The 20,312-nt window shown below is 51.9% G+C and overlaps 1 protein-coding gene across 1 annotated transcript in view; it reads right to left on the bottom strand.

Moving 5' to 3' along the window:
- Positions 1-4,693: 4,693 nt before the first annotated feature.
- The window catches only part of NAT8L (N-acetyltransferase 8 like), a 29,120-nt gene continuing 13,501 nt past the window's right edge, over positions 4,694-20,312 (bottom strand). Inside the window, exon 3 of the mRNA XM_063335836.1 lies at positions 4,694-5,848. Within this exon, the coding sequence (XP_063191906.1) occupies positions 5,481-5,848 (368 nt within the window). The 3' untranslated portion in view covers positions 4,694-5,480. The remainder of the gene's footprint in view (positions 5,849-20,312) is intronic.

The following is a 20,312-nucleotide window of genomic DNA, read 5'->3' as shown; positions in this document are numbered from 1 at the left end:
AGCACCGGGAGCCAACAGGCACATCCCAACGCCAACAGCCACCTGCCGACCTCGGTCCTGCTTCTCCTACACGGGGACTATCGCATTCAGATGTTGTGACCTAAACTATCATCCTCATTTCCCATGGAGACGAACGAAGGCGGGGGAACGACTGTCCAGGTCCCAGCCTTGGGGACGTCATTTACCCCCTGCATTTGCTGAAACGAGTCAAGATGGGATTTTAAGAATTTAGGCGCATCCACCTTGTGTGTAGCAGAAGAGCGACGTGCACCCTGCGAGCGGCGACGCTGGCTTTGGGGGTGCAGCTACCCCCGCAGCATCGCAAACGCCGGTCCTGCTTCTGTGCCCCGCGCCACCCCCATCGCGCCCCGCAGCCAGCTCAACCCTGCAGCGCTCCTGCACCTCAGAGCCGCAGGGCACAGAGCATCCCTACAGTCTCCGTTAAAACTCATCTTGTTTCCGACAACCATCTAGTAAAACAAGCCTGCTTCTTCCTGATGGGCTTGACTGCACTGCCAGCGACCCCCTTCCACGACAGCCAGCCTGAAAAGCCCCGCAGCCAAGGTGCCCCATGGCCGTGCATCTCTCCTCCCTGAGCGGGCCGTGCCCCGCAGCAGCCCCGACTTCCCCCGCTGCTCCCCGACCCGTACGTGCCGCAGAGACGGGAGGGGATGGACCGTGCAGGAGAAAGCCCAGCTCCCAGCGTGGGTACAGCGTCCTGTGCCTGGGGACAGCCCAGAGCACGTGCGGGGAGAGGTAAAGGCTTGCTCCGAAATACTGTCCCACAGACCACACGGTCACAGCGAGGCAAGGGAAAAGAACGGCTTTCAGCTGGTGGCAGTGCCCCAGACCACTCTGTGTCCCCCAGCAGAGATGAATTAGGGCTGCCATTTCTAAGCATCTTGTAGGTGCTGTCTGCTTCATGGAGGGAAAACACGGCATGAATTTACAACAAAGACCAGTTTGAGGGTTTCAAGGAAGATTAGAAACCACCTTCTTTGTGGGTTTGATCGCTCAGCATTATTGGCCTGGATCCCTTCAGGGGCCAAGCTGCCCACAGAGCTTATTGCCAAATATTCCATGTGCTTGAGATGACCATTTGCTCAGGACGCGCAGGGGATTCCCACTCCCAAGGAAATGGCCAAGAATGTCCCGGAGGGCTGGGGCAGGCCTGAGGCTGTGGACCTCAGCCACAGCAATGCAAAGATGCATAGTCTTTTTTTAATTTTTGGACATCACACCTGATGCCTTCCCCCCATGAGCAAGGGCTCTGCCCCAGTCCCCTCCGAGCAGAGGACACTCCAGCAATGCCCACTGCACAGGGACGAGCAGAAAAAGCCGTAATGCTAAGGAGAGAGCTGCCCCGCGAGGAAGCTGCGCCCCGCGAGCCACCGCCCGGCCTGCAGCGCGAGGGCAGCGGGCTGCGCCAACCCACGGGCACAGCAAAGGAAAAGCGGGCACCTGGCACAGCTGGGGGAAGCTCCTTCACATCTCCAACACATCCTACACCCAAATCTGAAGCAGTCTTACCAGCCATTACGTTCACCAACTGAGGCTAAAACCCAAGATGCTCCACTCTTCCCCGCACTCCGGCTAGAAGCGTCCTTGGAAGGAGAAACCACCAAAATAAATTAGGAGCATCCCCTCCCATCTCACACTGATGTGAGTCTCTGTTGGAATTAAGACTCAACAAGTGGCAACAGGTTCTCAAGGGGTAGGTCCAGATCACAAACGCTTCTGCTCGGGACCAAACCCACAACCATCTTGTGCTGCCCTGCACCTACCCAGCCGCCAAACTGGGATGAGAAGCGCCAAGGAGGTGCCGCTCAAGCCCAGAGAAAAGGGGGAAGGCCCCGATGCAGGGCTGTGCAGACCATGGCTATCTGGTGCAGCAGAAAGCAGCAGCTCGCCCAGCAGCAGTATGGGGGGGGAGCACAAGCAATGAGCTGCCGGATCTTTTCCAGGCAGTGCTGTTCAAACCAGCTGTGGGTGGTCCACCAAGGGCAGCTCCACCTCAGCACGTCACCCTGGGAGCTGCCCCCTGGTACCGGCACGCTGGCCCAAGCGTCAGGGGCCGGGGGTGGGGGGGAGGGCAAGGCAGGCTGGACCCTGGGGGCAGCGGGTGAGCCTGGCGTGGCGCAGAGCCCCGGGGCCGTGCACAGCAGCCACTCTCTGTCTCCAGAGCTCAGCCTGAGCTACCACGTTTAGGCAAACTTGCCCTGAATGCAGACGAGATGACAGCATCACTCCACGCTTTTAGGCCCAAGCCCGTCTGATCCCATTCGGAGCAGCGCTGAGTGGGAGAGCAGCGCCAGCGGGCCCGTACCCCCGCCCCACTGCTGCTACCAGGGATGCAGCTCCAGCCGCCACTTGGGCTTCCCAATAAACACCAGCGCCGGGATCAGCGGCGTTTCACCCGCCAGCCCTCTCCATCTTCCGAGGAAAGCAAAACCCAGCCTGTCTGGCAGCCAGCCCTTTCCTTCAGAAACGAGCTGTCCCGCCTGGGAGAGCTGGGAGCAACCAGCTGGATTTTTTCCAGCCGGCCTGGTCACAAAGCAACTGGCAGAGGTGTTAAGGGAAGAAATTTGCTCAGCAGCTACCGGCCAAGTGGCAACGACTCAGTCCTTATCGGTGCATCTCCGGCACCTGGCGTGCCCCGGGGAGGAATGCAGACAGCACCCCGAAAGCTGCACCATTCCAGCACCTCTCTCCCAGGCCACTCAACAGGAATTACGATCAGACACTGTAATATCATCAGTTAAGGTTTACATGTTTTAAAAGAAAATACTGGTAACCTGGTGGTACTTCTGCGTCTGTGGGATCTGGTGGGATTTATTCCAGGTTTGGCTTTTCTGACAGGATGTGGAGTTTTATTACAAAGGCACAGGTATCAAATAAAACCAGCAACATTCTTTTAATTAAATATCCCAATAAAAAAAAAAAAATCAATGCTTAATTTAGGCTTTACGTATTCCTCCCTTATTAAGAGACTAGTTTGTTTTTTTTTCCCCGTCTGGAAAGGTTTTAGTGCAGTGATTATATAGCAACAGAAAAATAAACTAAAAAAGGCACAAACTGTTTTGTGTTTTTTTTTTTTTCTTTCAACTTTTGCTAACACTTTATATTTGTCTATTTTACTTCGGTTAATAAATCACTGAATGCAGCAAGAAAATATTCTGCCAATTTCTGTACACTATACAAGAACCCCTACCAACAGTACATTATTTCAGCTTCAGGAGAAATGTACAGCATAGAAAGACTTTTAAAAATATAGTGCCCCATACAGAAACTTTGTTAATTAAACTCACGGTCTCTTGCTACAGTGCCCTTCACCATCCTCATTTCCCACCCCCCACACCCCCCCCTTATTGCTGGGACACACACTGGGACTCTGCCCCTCCGGCTCCGCACAGGCTGGACCGAGCCCCAGCCCAGCACTGGGCGCTACTGGGCTTGTGCAAAGGGCTCCTCCATCCCTGGCGTCGGTGCCGGGACCGTGGCCCCAGCAGGGATGGGGGCGAGCTCTCGTTCAGCATCGCCGGCCACGTCTCAGTGCTGGGAAAGCTTTGGGCCGCGGAGGAAAAGGCAGCTCCCGGTAGGAGCGAGGGGCAGGCAGCATCCCACGCGTGGGTCCATGGCGCCTGCCCCCCGCCCGCCCCACGGCTCCCCTCCTCTCCCCACGCCGCTGCCTGCCAGGGCTCCCCCGATGATGTTTCCATTGCATTTGCAAGGGCGGTTAACACGCGCTCTAGCCCTTCATCACCTTCATCATGACAGGTGGTGGGTCCCATCCTTCTGCCCCCCCGCATAATACTTCATAAAATAGTAACTTTTTCCCCCCGCCCCAGGAACTAAATTAAAGGGGTTTCCCCTTTAAACGTATTAACAGAGCCGAACCCCTCCACCCACCCTAAATTAAGTGCAGCCAGAAATGGTTTTCTTTATACTTCTGATACCACGTTTTAAAAATTAAAACCTACCGATCTTCTTTTTCCCCAAGACGTAATTCATGCAAAGTTGCTATTTGTTTAAATAAGTTATAAAAGTTGATATCTCAGGCTAGAAGAAGCTGTAAGTCTCGGTTATTCTTTAGTTGGCAGGCACTGTACATACATACCGGGTACAGACACATGCCGGATCTGCTTTGCATTGCTTTTTGCATTGTACAATTCACAAATCTGACATCATTAAAGCAGTTAATTACCTTTGATGGAAGGCTGCAGTGAGGCCATCTACATTTATCAAACAAGCAGCTGGTTAAGATACTCCCCCCCCCCCTCCCCCGGCGCTCCCCAAAAATGCTATTATCTGTCACACGTTGCTTCTCTGAAGTGGTTAGATTTGGTGCGCACATTAATGTGCAAATGTGTTGCCATAGGAACTGCAGCCTCCATTATGCCTCAATGACACCATTCAGCAAAAGCCAAAACTAAAAATAACAACAACAACAAAACCTTAAAAATTAAATAAAAAACAAACAAACAAAAAAAAAACCCGACAAACCCAAACCCTAAAAAGGCAGCAAAGAGAAAGTCCAACGCACATGCGGAGTCTGGCCCAGGACTGCAGGTTACGCGTGGCTACAGAACAGCGCGGGAGATATTTAGGTTTGATCTTAACTTCACGCTATGGTACAATGGGGCTCAGAGTTCAGCCGGTCCGAGTCTGTGCTGGCTTAGGAAGGAAGGAGGGGGGGTCGAGGGGGGGAATGGAGCGGAGTCGTGGTTACCGGATGCACCCGGGGTCTCTCAGACATTTGGCAGAATGAGGCACATCGCCCCGCCAACCTCAAAAAAAAAAAAAAAAAAAAAAAAAAAGTGCAACACCAGTGCCGTGGTGGCAGTGCCGTGTGTGCGAGTGCGTGCGCGCGCTTTCCTCTTCATGCATTGTAGCAAGCGGGTTGGGGAGGGGGGGCGGATCTGGCCCCCCACCTTGGTTTGTTTGGGTTTTTTTTCTTTTTTTTTTCTTTTTTTTTTTTTTTTTTTGAAAACTATTAACCAGTAAATAACAGTAAGACGAATGCATATTCTACTTACTGGTGCATGAAATACTGAAAACTGCATTCAAGTAATATTCCTGCGCTATTGTGAATGCGTCGCTATGTTATCTTACACTTGGAAAAGGAGGCGGCTATGTACACCGGAGCAGTGGTACTATTTTGCAGTTGAAAGTTTCTGTGCTTTACGGAGGTACCTGGGAAGGAGAGGCCGCCGGTCAGGTCAGGTCGGGTTCGGTCCGCAGGACTCCCAGCGCCACCACCTACAGCATGCGAGGAAGGAGCGCGGCTCGGCCGGACGATCGAGCTGCACGGAGCAAACCAAAAGATGGCATGAGGGAACCAAAACTCAACCCGAAATTGGCAAATCGACAGTGACCAGAAATAGAAGGGCAATTTATTATTTTTGAACGGGGGAGGAGAAGGAGGGGAAAAAAAAGAAAAAAATAATATTTTTTTTTGTTTGGTTAGTTGGGGCTTTTTTTTATTCTTCCCGCAGCTGCAGGCGGTAGCGGTGGTAGCGGAGCTGGAAAAACATTCTCTCCAGTAAGGAGCGTGTCATCCCTGGCAGGGCGTAATGTTCGACGACACCCACGTGCTTGAACCCCAAGGACTCGTAGAGCTTGTGGGCTGCCATCTTCACGGCCGTGGTTCCCAGCACGACGGAGGAGTAGTTGTTGAGCATGGCAAACTCCAGCACTTTCCGGCCCAGGGCCTTGGCGATCCCTTTTCCGCGGTAGTTGGAGTCAACGGACATGCGGAGCAGCTCCACCGTGTTGTCCTCCTCGTTGCCCCGCGCTGCCACAATCCCCACCACGTTGCCGTCCAGGACAGCGACCCAGAAGCAGGAGCCTGCGGGAGATAAAGCAGCACATGTAGCTGCCGGCCACCTCGGACAGGCAACACGGGCACGGCACCCGCTCGTGAACATGCCGACGGGAGCTGGGCTTGGAGTCAGAAATCACCTCTCTGTCACACATGGGGACTAACAACCTCCATAAATAAGGACCAAAATTTCTTTTTCCTTGACACCGTGAAGGGAAACGTGTGCCTGCTGTGGGCCAGACACCCAGCCACGGTCACAACCTCTTGTTGGGACTCATAAAGATGTTGCTTTTTGGGTGCAATGCAAGAGCAGTCCTGATGGCTCAGGGCTCCCAGGGAAGGGGGCAATGCCACTCACCCCTGGGCACCCCAGCACTGGTGCGGCTGTTTCCCCCCTGGAATCTCAGCACCTTCCCACCACTGCAAACAGCGCAGGGAAAACACTCTGGAAGAGAGATGCCACGGGAAAGGCAATCCACTGCAGAGAAATTGCTGCAAGCCCCCGGGAGCAGGGGAAGACTATCCCTCTTCCCCAGGGACACCCTGCCCTCAGCCAGCACCCAAAGCTCGTTCACAGCCACGACGGCAGCTTTGCCAGCCGAAGAGGGCTGGCTGCTGCACCCTGAGGGGAGCTGGAGAGCTGCAGACACGGCTCCGCACGCAGGCACAGTGCGAGGACCTGGCCTCCCGGCAGCATCCTCCTGCCAGACCCTTCTCCAACCCGCGAGCACTGGCTTGTTTCTGACCTCCCCCCACGCACGCCTGGAGACATGAGTGCATCCTCCTCTTGTGGACTTCGGGGGCTCAGCGCAGTGCTTGCCTGAGACAGTTTCAAATAAAAACATCTAAGCTGAGCAGCGAGATGAGACACTAGGATCACAAGAGCCAATGAAGCACGAACAGGGGAAAATGCCATATACACCTCCCAGAAAGAGCACCTCCTGCGCACAGCCAAGTTCAGGCTCACCCACCCCTGTTCCCCCACAGTTCGGGGTTCTCGTGGCCAGGCCATCCTTGCTTTGGAGCTGCTGCTGCTCCTCTGCTAGCGCGTGCCAGGTGAGAGCATCTCACGAGCTGGAAACATGGTGCTCAAGCAACTTGGGCCAGAACCACGTAGAGTTTCAGCAAGCAAAACCTTAATGGAGCATCCTTAATTGCACCCCATCAGCTGGCAGTGCTGCTCCAGGAGCGACGACGTGCTTTTCGGGGTGCAGGGGGTCAGCACTGCTGCTCTGCAACGGAGCTGAAGGCGCCATAGGGCACATGCTGCCTTCAAGGGGCCAAAGCAAAACCCACCAAATCAAAGCCCAGCAGCCTGAAGGGCACCCAGTCGGGCTCGGGGCAAGCACCCCGGGGTCCCAAGAGCTCTGACTGCAGCCCCAGTTATGAAGCTCAAATAAAACTGGACCTCGCTGGAGAGAGGCACCGATACCACCCCATCCCACTGCTCGTAACAGCCAACAAACGTTCGAATCGATGCAATCAGAAACTGCCATAACTCCGCAGTATCACAGCATCACTTGGCCCCACCAGCAAGCAGACTTAAACAAAAAAAACAAACCCAAATAAAATTCAAGTAATGAATTACTCAGGTCTTAACTAATAACCTTCACAGAAAACCCTGGTGAAGAAAAAGTGTCTTGAATTGAACTGAAAAGACCAGCGTTGTCAGGACAGGGCAACTGTGACCTTAGCTTGGATATTACTTAATTAACACCCAAGAAAGCCACTATTCAATTACAGCAGCTAACGAGGGGCACTGACGGGCCTCTTGCCAAGAAGGACTTCCAGCGCTGAGGAGGAACATGGCTTCACCCACCCACAGGAAGAGGATCCCATCACAGGAAACACCCCTGGGATGCTGAGACCTGCCACAGGCGGTGGCCTCTCCTTGCCCAGTGCTAAGCAGAAGAAAACCTGACCTGGGCAGCAGCTCCACCTTTAGCATCAACCTTGCCAACCGCCCCGACCCAAATGCATGGCACATCTCCATAAGGACTGGCATTAAACGGCCATCAGAAGCCATCGGAAAGAGAAGGCCGAGGTCCCCCGTGCTTGCCCCCGGCACAGTGCAGCTACTGGGGAAGAGCCGGGTACGAGCGGAGCGCTGGGAACCATCCCCGGTTCAGCCCAGCACAGCTGGCTTGTCCCAGCTCCGGAGCGACGCGCAGCTCCAGCGACGCTCACTCCTGTTCCCACTGCCAGCAAGTCATGACGCTGTCGCTATCTAGGTCAACAGCTAATTTTTAAAACACCGGGACCCATCCTGACCCATTTATCACGAGCAGTTAAGATGTCTCTCCTCCACTGCCGCGCTGACAGCATGGCTTGTTCCCCTGCGCCCCCCTGGATCTCAAAACACGACTTATTCAGACACGACCCCAGATGAAGACCTACAAGCGCTGAAACCCAGCAGCCGCTCTCCCTCCGAATACAAATCGTGGGGCTGCGAGAGCTCGCCGCTCTCTGCTCCGCAGCCTTGTTCCTGAACCACTCCTCCTGTGGCAGCTCTGCCCAGTGTCCCCCCCGCCCCAGCCCACCCATCACCCCTCTGGCCGCACCACAAGCACACCATGAAATCCGGGCCACGGTGATCCTCACCCCAAATGCACAGCCACCAACGCCGCCTCCTGTGGCATTGCCCAAAAAGGGGGTTCATGAGTCCCGTCCCGTCCCCCCGCCCCGTCGCCCCCGCAGAGGTGAGATGCTCCCCCAGGGACACGCCGTGTTGTCCCCAGCACCCACCTCCTCCTGAGGCGGCCCCGAGAAGTGCCACAAGACAGCCGGTGGCCAGTGCCTGCCTGCCAAGTGGCAGCCGGCGGCACAGCCAGCACGTCCCTGTCATCCATCCGTGTGTGCGGCAGCTCCTCCTGGAGCTGTCAATCAGAGACACCAATCTTCGTTTCTCTTGGCCTGAGGTTATGCGATCGCTTCCCCCACTGCTTCCCTATTTTATTCACGACTTTCCTTTCTCCGCAAGCACCTCTCCTCTGTGCCCACCGAGCCCAGGAGGCTGCTAAAGCTCACTCAGCAACACTTCCCACATTTGTAAAAAGGCACGTTTCTAGTATTTTTGGGACTTCTGCCTATTTAAACCCAAATCTGGACGTGCCCGCCACAGCAAGGCCCTTCACTCCCCCAAGCCCCCTCTGACCACCCTCCAGGATGGAGGCCGTACCCCCACACCCGTCCATCCCGGCAAGGACCGGCCCGGTTGCAAGCGGCGTGATGGCAAATCCGCGCTCCATGTTAGTTTTTACTTACAACTTTAAAGCTTAATTATAACGATCTTGAGTTCAACGTGAAAAGAAATAGTACCTGGCACATCTCCCCGTGTGTGTTGTGCATGCAACACTTATAATTAGCAGCAGACAGGACGCATCTGCTCAAACAAGGCAAGTTGTATTCAGCTCTCGTTTACACCAGCGCCACCCATCCCCAAGACCTTTACGCTGATGCCCACCCCATCTCTGTCTGCTCTGAAGATCACCAGTAGCCAGATCCTTCAGCCTGCTAAAGACAACTCAAGTTTCCAAAGGTGGGTACAAGCCCAGGAGCAATTTTCACCCATGGGGTTGTCAAATTCCTCCCTCCAGGGAGCTGCATCTCATTCAGATGGGGATTTGCTACCGAAAGCTGTTTTGGGGTCTCACCACGTGCTGCTGACCTTGGGCTGAGACCTTCTCTGCTCTGGGCAAAGCCTCCAGTTTCAAAGCAGGAACCCTGAAAGTCTTCGGTTTGCTTTTTACCTAAACTCAACATGTTTTCAGCAGTCCCAGCCAGCTGCAGCTCCTCACCGTGTCTATCTATCCACTCTTCCAGCAGCACTTACTCTGGAGCAGGATGGAAGCACCCTAAAAAAAACACCCCCCAGGGATGGGGTGTGTATGTGTGTGTGTCTCTTCTTTTCTGGACCAAAGGGACTGACTCAGAGCCTGTCTTGTTTTTGCACTTTTTCACACCTAGGATGAAATAAAATTAACTTCATCTCACCTGCCAGTAATGAGCAACAGCCTCGTTCGCAGTGCTAATAATAGCAGGAGCTGACGTTTTACTCTCACACCGCTATCTGAAAATAATCACTGCTGCAAAGATAAACACAAACCCTGACAGCTACAACTCTCCCTGCCCTTCAGATACTCATCTCGTGGCAGCATCTCTGTCTCTGCCTTCACTGTCATCTCCCTCCATCTTCTGGGGTCCCCCTGGCACTCATCACTACAGACATCCACAGCCCTTCCAGCTTGCCCTGCCCTAAGCTCCTCTCTTGGTTTTTGATCCTGCAAGGAAAGTCACTCCAAGGTCTGCTCTTCATGAACATCCTGCATTGAACTCCAGCTGCCCTGTGAATGCCACTCTGGAGTACCGGAGGTGCCTACTGGAGGCCTTAGCTGTTTCCAGCCAACCACCAAGCCTCTTTGCAGCACTGTCCCTTGCCTCCCAATCCAACCCAGCCCCTCTGGGCTGCCCGCAGGTGAAGGTGAGGAGAAGCAGCCATGGAAAGCCCACCACCACCTTGCTTAGCTCTCTCCACTCTCCAGCCTGCTGCATCACCACACAGAGCCTCAACTTCAGGAACTCAAAGGCAAAAGCCGTAATAAAAGGCGACATTTTTTACAATAAGGGGGGGTGAGACACTGGAACAGGTTTCCCAGAGAAGCTGAGAGTGCCCCATCTTTGGAAGTGTCCAAGGCCAGGCTGGACAGGGCCTTGAGCAACCTGATCTACTGAAAGATGTTCCTGTCCATGGCAGGTGGGTGGAACTAGGTGATCTTTAAAAGTCTCTTCCAACCCAAACCATTCTAGGAAAACAAAAACTTGGGATGCACACATCTATGAAAAAGGCACAAACCAGCTGTGACATGCGTAACAAGGAAGATGACTTTGGGTTGTTCATGCTTCACAGATTTGGTGAAGTTACACTGGTTCCTCCAGCACCGCGACAGCAGTCAGCCTGGGAGCCCATAGAATCATCACAGAATGGTCTGGATTAGAAGGGACCTTAAAGATCATCTAGTTCCAACTCCCCTGTCCTGGGCAGGGACAATGCTCAGGTCAGCAGTGGACCGGTTTCAATACAAGTCAGTTGAGTTCCAGCGGGTAACGCCTTTCCCTGGAAAGACCCACCCAAGGTATCCCCATGCCACGAGGATTCCACTGTGTTTAACTCCATGAGTCACAGGACAAAACTGGAGAGGATGTCCACGCACTGGTCCAAGTTGTTCATGAGGCAGGTTGCTTTTCTTGTGAATGGGAGTGTCCAGGAGAGATGTCACGGTGGGATAAACAAGACCTACAAGAGGCAGGTTGCTTTTCTTGTGAATGGGAGTGTCCAGGAGAGATGTCACGGTGGGATAAACAAGACCTACAAGATGCACTGTAAGACAAAGCGAAGCCAGGGCTCCTGTATCTCTTGCCTCCTTGAAATTAAATACCTTGCATAGCAAGATGCAAGCGGTTCCGCCTTTTCTTTCTCTCCTTGTCCATGGGTTGCCTGTGTCTCAGCAACAACATCTTTCCATACTCTCGGCAACAAACAAACTTACCAGTGAGTTACTCAAACCATGCACCTGTCTACCAACCCAGACTTCACCACTGCAAAGCCTCCTGCTCCTACAGCACCATCTTTTAAGAGGTATTTTGTTTACTGGGCACAGAAAGAGCTGTTGCAACAGTGAAATTACTAAAAGAAACACACAGAGTAACCCAGCAGGATCAGACGTGGTTCCTCAGCTGATGGCACCCAGGGTCTGAGAGCGCACATGATGGCGGTGTCTTTCTGCTTGAAATTTAAGGATGGTTCCCAGCTCTTGAGGACCAAAAGAGAGCATTCTTCTAATCCACCCACCTCTCTCCTGCGGCGCAGGCTGCCCTCAGACTCCACACACCACTGCTGGCCCCACGCCCTGCGGACTTCCCCGGAGCGGTGGCACCGTGCTGCTCATCCTCCACCCAAAGCACCGCCAGCTCCTGCCCAAGGAGGACACGCCGTGTGAGCCCCCAGCTGTGCTTGCAGGCCTCCTCTCCCGCTCGCCTCCGCCGTCATGAGCGGCACAGCTCTCCCCCACACAGCCGACGAGGATGGTGGGTGAAAATAAATTCATTTATTTTTGCTGCAAATTCTTCTACACCCTTCGGTGAATAAAAGGCCAGTGGGTGGATGGGTGGAAAGACTGGAGCCAAAAGCACTAGCAGAGAGTGCTGCTAGAGGAGAGCAGGGAAACGAGACATCAGCCTTCCCCACCAGCACGAGTCCTGCGTGATTGACTATAGCAAGTTCCCTCAGCTTTCCCAAGTCCCTGAGTGCTCGAGGATCGCTAACCCAAAACCAAGAATTTAACAGCATGCGTTACTCCAACAAAGCAAAGCTCTGTCTGCCTGGTATTTTTAAAATCCATTGTTTTCTAGTAAATTCTAGCATTTCCACAGGAGCAAGCAAAGCTCTGCCGCCCCAAAACATCCTGAACTCACACTTGGGTCCTCCCCTGTGCTGACACCCCCGCACTGGGGCGGTGAGGGGCTGAGCCAGGTAAAGCCTATCCCTGTTTTCCACAGGGCTGGAGAGAGAGGACAGAGCAGCTTCTGTGGCCATCACTGACTGCTGGTGCTCATTTTGTGGGGTTGCATCCCTATGGGAAGGATTTTTCCTCGGAAGCTCAGCAAAGGGCAAGTATGGAAACCTTGCCCAGAGGCAGGCCGGTCTCTTCCCTCTTTCTTCGAGGGTGGCATTGCTGTCTCCCACAGCAGAGCTCTTATTAACTCTTTGAGGGTTATTTGTGGAACACAGTTTCCAGACAGACACGCAACTTCCCAAGGCAATGTCACTTCAAGCACAGGCTGTGATTTCGTTTCTGCTTTAGCATGTTACAGCCGTGCAAATGCGAGCGATTCCCCTCCCAGCTCAAAGCTGTGCTGGGTGACAGCCTCACAGCACCATCCAGATGAGGGGACCAGCGGAGCCGCTCAGCAGCCGGGAACCTGCCAGGCAAACGCCAGCTCCCCTGTGTGCTTACAGCAGAGCCAGGAAAGCATCCGAGGACTGGTCACCGTGAGAAAAGCAAGCGGATATCAAGACAAACTCTGGCCAGGCCAGGTGTGAGCTCTGTGAGGGGATGGAGGCTGCCCACAGGCCCAGTGTGTGTCTTCAGGGATTTGCTGGGAGCAGCAGCATCCCGCCCAGGGGAAACCTCCCTCTCCAGCCGAGATTTTCCTCCAAGCTGCTAGGAAGGGGCAAAAAGAGGAAAAAACCCAAACAACTAGCCCCCCTAAAATCAGCCCTGTGCTTCTCATAACACAGCAATCTGTTCCCCTTGCTCTTAATATAACCTACATAAAAGCTTGGCCAGAAGTGACAGGTTTGCTAATCCTAGAGATCCGAATGCCCCCAAACTCCTCCCTGCGACCCGGTGATGTGTTGCGGCATAGCCCGGTGCAACACCACCTGCGCAGAAATACCAGGAGAGAGGAAACGCAACACGCTGTCACATCATGAGGCTTTAAATATTTGCCCTTGGAGTCACTTGTTCAGCATCCAGTGCCATCTTCCGGTGCGATTTTGGCCAGCGCGGCAGCCCTTTCTGCCAAGCAGGGGCGGTCCCAGCAAGGTGGTACGGAGGGAACCAGGGGGTGTCCTGTGCTGGACACAGTCCTGTGCAATTATTGCTTATTTATAGATACCAGAGTAAAAAGCCCCGAAGTTCAATGTCTCGCCCATCTTCCTGCCAGCACTATTTATATACATTACTTTAAGCGAGACAGGCTGTGTGCAGCAGCGAGTGGACAGAGTCCCCAGCCCAAAGCCGGCTGTGCCGTGGCTGTGTATTGCTGACGCCACTTAAATCCCTGCCCTTTTATCCTGTCTGGGTTTTGAAGGGGGAGCAGAGGGACTCGGCACTGGAGGCAGCTCTCCCTCTTCCTTCCCCTGCACCCTCAGCGAAACGCGGGGCAGACCAGCCCAGTCACATCAGTCTCACAGCAGAAAGGAGCCTCTTCTGGGGAGAGGGCGGCTGCCGTGATGTGAAAGCTGCCGGCGGGAGGAGTTCAGGGCACAGACACGGCACATCGGCTGCCGCCCAGCCACAGACACGGGCAGCTCGGGCACAGGGACTAACCAAGGACAGGCAACAGCTCTACCTGCTACTGACTGCAACCGCTCAGCTAGCCAGGATGGGGTGGGATTTATTTCTGTGTTTATGAAGCACATTATTATCCTATTATCTCTCCTTACCTCCACCTTTCCCGTGTTTTGAGTTTCTCTCCCTTCCACCTTTCTAGTTCCCCTTGGCTTCAAGCAGGGCTGCCTAACAGCTCCCACAACTTCTGCTAATGACTCTACACTTGACTTCAGTTAAAAGGCATTCCTGGAGGGCTCCTACAAAACGATGGCATTTCAGAGTAGTTTATGGCCATGGAAACCGGAGCAGATGTGAGAGACCCTGACTCCAACACTCCTGACACCTGTGAGCATCCCTCCACACCAGACAAGGCCCAGGGGTCGGCGAGAGGCGGGGGGAGGGCAAAAAATGTCACAGACGCACAAGAATTATTCATGCATGAAATTAGAAATGCTGCGGGACCCCTTCCTTCCCATAAATAACTCCACATAACCTACCACCGCAGGATTCATTGCCCCATTATAAATAATTCCCTGCTGGAAGAGCAGAGGGCAGCGCATCTATATGCCGAGGGTGGGTGACACCCCGTGATTCATGGGGCATCTGGGCAGCAGGCAATGAGATCACCTACACAGCGTGAAGAGAGACAGATGATTTGGTTCCCAGCAACCAGCTCAGCTACTTCCTCATCTACCTACTTTGCCATCCCTGCTTTCACCTTTGTCGTCGTCGTCGTTGTTGTTAGCAAGGGCTGAAGCTACTTGCAATCACCTCAAAGCTCAGGCAAAGCCTCCAAAGCTGCAATCAGCAGGGGATCAGGTGGGATGACGGTGACATCCAGCATTTGACCTGCAACGTGGCCACAGTGTGGTTCCATGCGTGTTCGCTACCAGAAACACCTTGACCAGGACCCACAACAGCAACGGGTCTCAAACCACCCCAGGGGACAGGAATTTAGAGGTGGCCTCTGCAGCCAATAAACCTGAGCACAAAATGAGACACGGGGGCTGAAGGGGTTTTGGACTGCAGGCAACAGCTGGCCTAAACATCTGTGTAAACCCAAAAGCATATTTGGATTCATACTGGTATATGCTGTAATGTGCCCTTGCTGATAAACCTGGAGCAGCAGCACTTGCTGCCCAGGTGCCGGTCCCACAGGGAGGTGTTGTTGCAGCCCAGCTTTACCTTCACCCGAGGACGGAAAGGTTGGTGGGGCTCCGATTTAGAATAACAGCACAAGTACTGACTTTCATCAGTTCCTGCACCACACTTCCTGATGGAGCTGGTCCATACTCAAGAGCACCCAGCTACTTTATCACAGGTATTCTGTTTTGGGGTGTCAAAGCCCCTGGAAAACCCCAAAGATGTTGACAGCTGGCTACAGTTTACTTTCACTCTAATATTTTGACCAGAGAAGAGAAAAACCACATTCTGCAGCAAACAGACTTCAGAAATCGGCCAGGTTTGGTCCTAAACAGCATCTCCTGCTGTCACCGCTGGGGATGTAACCCAGCAGGCGTTTCTCATCTTCTTAAAACCTTTGCTTTAAACCTCACCCTGTTCCTCTGAAGCACCTACATGACAGCTCCTGCACATGCACCTTACTGCTGTAAAGCTTCAGGAGGACCCAGCCTGAATCAACACAAGCTGTTAGTGGCCACACCCCATGTCAGCATTTCACAGGTTGATTTTTCAGACAGGCTTCAGTCCCACGGGGCCAGGAGTGTCTCCGTGCGTGACAGCACCAGGGGAGCTCAGCAAAGCCCTGGGAAGCGCTTGACATGTCTCAGGAACAGGCTTTTGATGAGACAGCTAGAAATCTAGAAATCCAGGCGATGCCACAGACAGGGCAAAGACATCCAGCACATTTCAGAGGGTGCTATATTAAGAAGTGCATCAGCAGGACTTTAAAAATCTTCTATCTGGCTCTTTTTGCTGGCCGTGATGCACCTTGAAAAGCAAAGACTGTAATAAAGTCAACGTATAACAACTGTTCAAGAAAAAGCTGCAGAAGCAGTTATGTGGGATTAGAAGTCCCCTGGTTATCAGGGCATGGTTAGCCTGGTCCATCCCTCTGCTCTCCACTATTGAAAAGAAGGACATGCTACAGAGAAAGGAGAGACAAAACCACCGATTTAGCAATTGGGGTCTACCTGCTGGGTCATCAAGAGAAAGCACAGTTTGAGAAACCAGGCATTGTCTGTGTGTTTTGCGTGTGAGCAATTGTTATCGATAAGCAAAGAATTAAATAGCTTAAAGGAGCGGATAAAGACTAGAATATGCGATTTTGGCCCGGCATTGTCCTCGCGGCTAACTGGATGGTGAGTCCCAGCTCAATGGAGCTGGCTCAGCAGAATGGACTGGTCTGCACAAATGAACAAAGCCAGAGAAAAGTATTTAAAGTACTTTCAGAGTAGATATTCCCTATGCATCCAAAATCCACACTAAGCCTATCAACTGCAGAGTCAGACCTTAAGTAAACCAACGCTTTAGAATTTATACCGGTTTTTAGTTAGAAGTTTAAAGGGGAAAAAAAAGAAATCATGCCCTTCTGCCAGCTTTTCTAGCCTGCATCCTCCCAGAAACTGCTCCAAAAGACTGATGTTACAATCAGCTCCTCCTTAGTCAAATTAGTTTACAAGATAAAATGTGTTGCTGGTTGTGTTTTAAGCCAGCTCCTTAAAAGGACATTGTTAAGGCTCAGTCTCCATCTTCTGCGTCAATCTTTCGCTATATGGCTTTATTGCTTTCAGAAAGGTACTGAACTTGCATTACAGCACTTTTCACTTCCAAATACTGAAAAAAAAATGGAAAATCTACAATTATTGGATGTTTTAGAATTCGTTATTTTCTGGCTGACTTTTACTTCATATGCATTACTGTAAAAAAGCACCGAGCAATAATTATCAAATGACTTTGCTTTAGCTTAGCAGTTGGCTGAGCCATAAATCATTCGGGGAAAAAGGACAGAATCGATCTTATTTTCGCCATCCATCATTACTTGTCTGGTCTAAATTTAGCCAAGACTCCCTTTAGTTCAGCAGAAGTGCCTGTATCTACACAGGTATTGCACCAAATGCTTCACAGCAAAGGGAGAAACTAATGTTACGTTTACTTAAGGTTAAACAATAAATGCAGTTCTGAGCTCTACAAGGACTTCCACAGAGTTTTATGCTGCTCTAACCGAGGTCAACAACCTTTAAGGTGAGTCACCCTCCGGGAGAGCCCCTCTTCTGCAAGTGACCGTAGCAAGAGCCTACACACAACTACTTTTAGCCAGGAACAAGGCAGGCAAGAGGAATTGCATCCAAGATATAGGTTCAAACTTGGGGCGTGACGTAACGCCACGCTAGGACAGAATAGCCCATCTATGTGTGCAAGCTCTTTAAATCAGAGTCAAAAACAAGGCTGAGAGGTGCTTCCCCTACCATACAGCCAGATCACCTACCTACAGCAAAAAGGGAGGGACTAAAGACATTCGCATATTTAAAAAGCGACAGACAAAAATCCCCCGAACAGGACTACATTGCTTACATTACTTTCAGGGGCACCAAGGACGGTGGTGCTGGGAATAGGTCACCTCCAGCAGGTAATCAACTGCATTTTACAACATATAATCCCAACACACAGGATGGGGCTCCCCAAATGCTGGTGCAGATGCTGACTGGTTCTGCAAACACACTCAAATCTACGTCTGTAAGGCAGAGAAGTGACCGAAAAGGGCGACAGCACAATATTCAATTGTAAGTCACGTAAAGGATGACTATATTCAGCCCAAACGTGCTGCACGGCATGTTTCAGTGGTTCTGAACATGGGTTTTCTTACTCCCTTAGCACATTCCTGCTGTCCTCAAAAGCCTCTGAAGGAGGACTTCACTACCACAGCAGCCGATGAGCAATAATGACGAATAGCAGTTCGCAGTTTTTATGGTGCAGAAACACTAACCAGAGAAGTCTCAGACTCCAGGACGACTCCTCTGTTTTCCTTCCTGGGGCATACCAGGAATTGATGGACAGGGACTGCATTTCACCAAATGCTGCATGGCAAAGAGAAGCTACCACGATACTCTCCTAAAACTTGCAATAAATACAACTCTGCTGCACTCTAAAACCTTTCTTTCTGCAGATGACTTGAGTTTCATAAGAATCCTACCTTGTTGCTAACGCAATGAATCAAACCTCCCTGACCTCTAACTTTCCATTGTATTAATAATCTACAGGGGTGAAACAGCAGTCACAAGGAGTTATGTTTTCTCTGAAACCACGGCGAAGAATTCATTACTCAACATAGAAGGAGACAGGGGGGAAAAAAGAAAAGGTTCAGGGCATAGATTTGGTACAAACTACAGGTTGAATTCAGTTGGTACATAGAATAATAGAATAGTTTGGGTTGGAAGGGACCTATAAAGGTCACCTAGTCCAACCCCCTGCAATAAGCAGGGACATCTTGCACTACATCAGGTTGCTCAGAGCCCCCTCCAACCTGACCTTGAATGTTTCCAGGGATGGGACATCTACCGCCTCTCTGGGCAACCTGCTCCAGTGTTTCACCACCCTCCTCATAAAAATTTTATCTTGTCTGAACCTACCCTCTTTTAGTTTAAAACCATTACCCCTTGTCCTATTGCAACAGGCTCTGCTAAAATGTTTGTCCCTATCTTTCTTATAAGCCCCCTTTAAGTACTGAAAGGCCGCAAACATAGCAATACGTGGCTTGATCTCCTTGAGCCTCTTGCAAGCAATAAATACTTATTCCTATTTCTAGCACAGCAGCTTGAAACGATGCTTACATAAACACACCTTTCCCAGAGCTCGTGCGTCCAACAAGGATGCCAATTATAATCAGTTGTGACCAACTCACCCCATCGGTACCACAGCACATGAACAGCCACCATCTGACACAAGGAGATAAGCCCCCCAAATCCATTGCAATGGCCTGGGAGGAGCTCGAGATGTGAGGAGCGAGGGTGGCACTGAAGCACAGCTCAGTACCTCTGTCCCCCCCAGACGCTCGCCAAGGGCGCTTCTTTGGGTGCTTCTCACCAGGACCAACCCTGTCTGACTTGTTAGTATGAGCCCCCCAACCAACAGGTCAAACCTATTCCCCTAACTTCTGGATAAGAAGTAGACGACAATAACAGGGGAACTGAAACGATAATGAAGCTGGTAAGGAGAATCAGGCTTGGGTCAACCAACCAAACCCACAGCCTCTCTGCCCTGCGGCACAGTGTCTCTGTGGAGATGCTCACTATGGCGTGGAAGGCGATTAAAAAAATTTTAAAAAGCAATTTCCACCTGCAGCATGCCAAGAAACAAGGCCTTTCCCTTGGAAAGGGGATCTGCCGTGCCTTTCTGACATTCAAGGCTAGGGGCAGCGACAGGACTGACGCGTCCGTTTGCAGCAAATGCAACTCCTGACCCATATAAATAAATGAATAAATAACTAGCAAACCTCTCCAGAAGCAAACCTTCCTACTATTCCCTAAGTGCTTTTAACACCATCACCTTTTAAACAGCAGAGGCCTTCCTCCAGCAATGGCTCTTCCTCCACACCATAGCAACCACCCTGTCCTCTTCTGGAAGAGCAGGGAAAGAGGCGCCCACCCCACCACATGGGACTGGACCCTGAGGCATTTCTCTGTGCTGTTGTGGGGCTGAACCTGACCCGTTGACAGCTGCAGGCACCTCCTGGTGTTTGCACCTTCTCACACCTTCAACCCAATCCTCAGCCAATCAACACGGTGGGTGGTGACTCTGGTGGTCAGGTAGAGTCTGCAGACGGGGGTACTGCTGCGTTCCCATCCCCCTGTGCTTGGAAAGTCTGCCTGCAGGAGATGCTGAGCCCCTCCTGAGATGGTGTCTGGGGGTCCTCAGGCTTTCTGAGGCAATCAGGCTGTTGTGTCAGGCAGGACTCCCAGGGACACTAGTGCAGCGGGCAATCTCTCCTTGAAAATAAACACGGGCTTTTTTCCAGCAGGAGGAGCCTGTGAAGGCAACCTACTGCCCTCCAGGTACCATCTCCCCACAGCTACCCCACCCCAGGCTCCCACTGTAAAGCAACACTTTTCTTGTTCAAAACAACGTGTTTCTACATCTCTCTTCCAGTACATCAAGGCCAATGTGCCTTGGGTGTAATTCTACTGAATTCCACTACTCCAGACTGAAACTAGTACATTTATTTAACGTGGCAGCAAAAGAAAATTCTACATCCATAAATACATGAACATCTGTCAGGCTGGGCACAGACAACGGACCTGTTGTGGATGATGAATTAACAAAAAATGAAAATTACATGTGTCAATCTCTACATCTCTAAAATTAAGACAGAAAAAAACCCACCTCTTTGTCTCGTGCTCAGACTACCATGCCAGACCAGT

This window comes from Chroicocephalus ridibundus, chromosome 5 (genome assembly GCF_963924245.1).
Source record: "Chroicocephalus ridibundus chromosome 5, bChrRid1.1, whole genome shotgun sequence".
In the NCBI taxonomy this organism is placed as follows: Eukaryota; Metazoa; Chordata; class Aves; order Charadriiformes; family Laridae; genus Chroicocephalus; species Chroicocephalus ridibundus.
The sequence above is the reverse complement of the archived record's forward strand: the minus strand, read 5'-3'. Positions and strand labels throughout refer to the sequence as shown.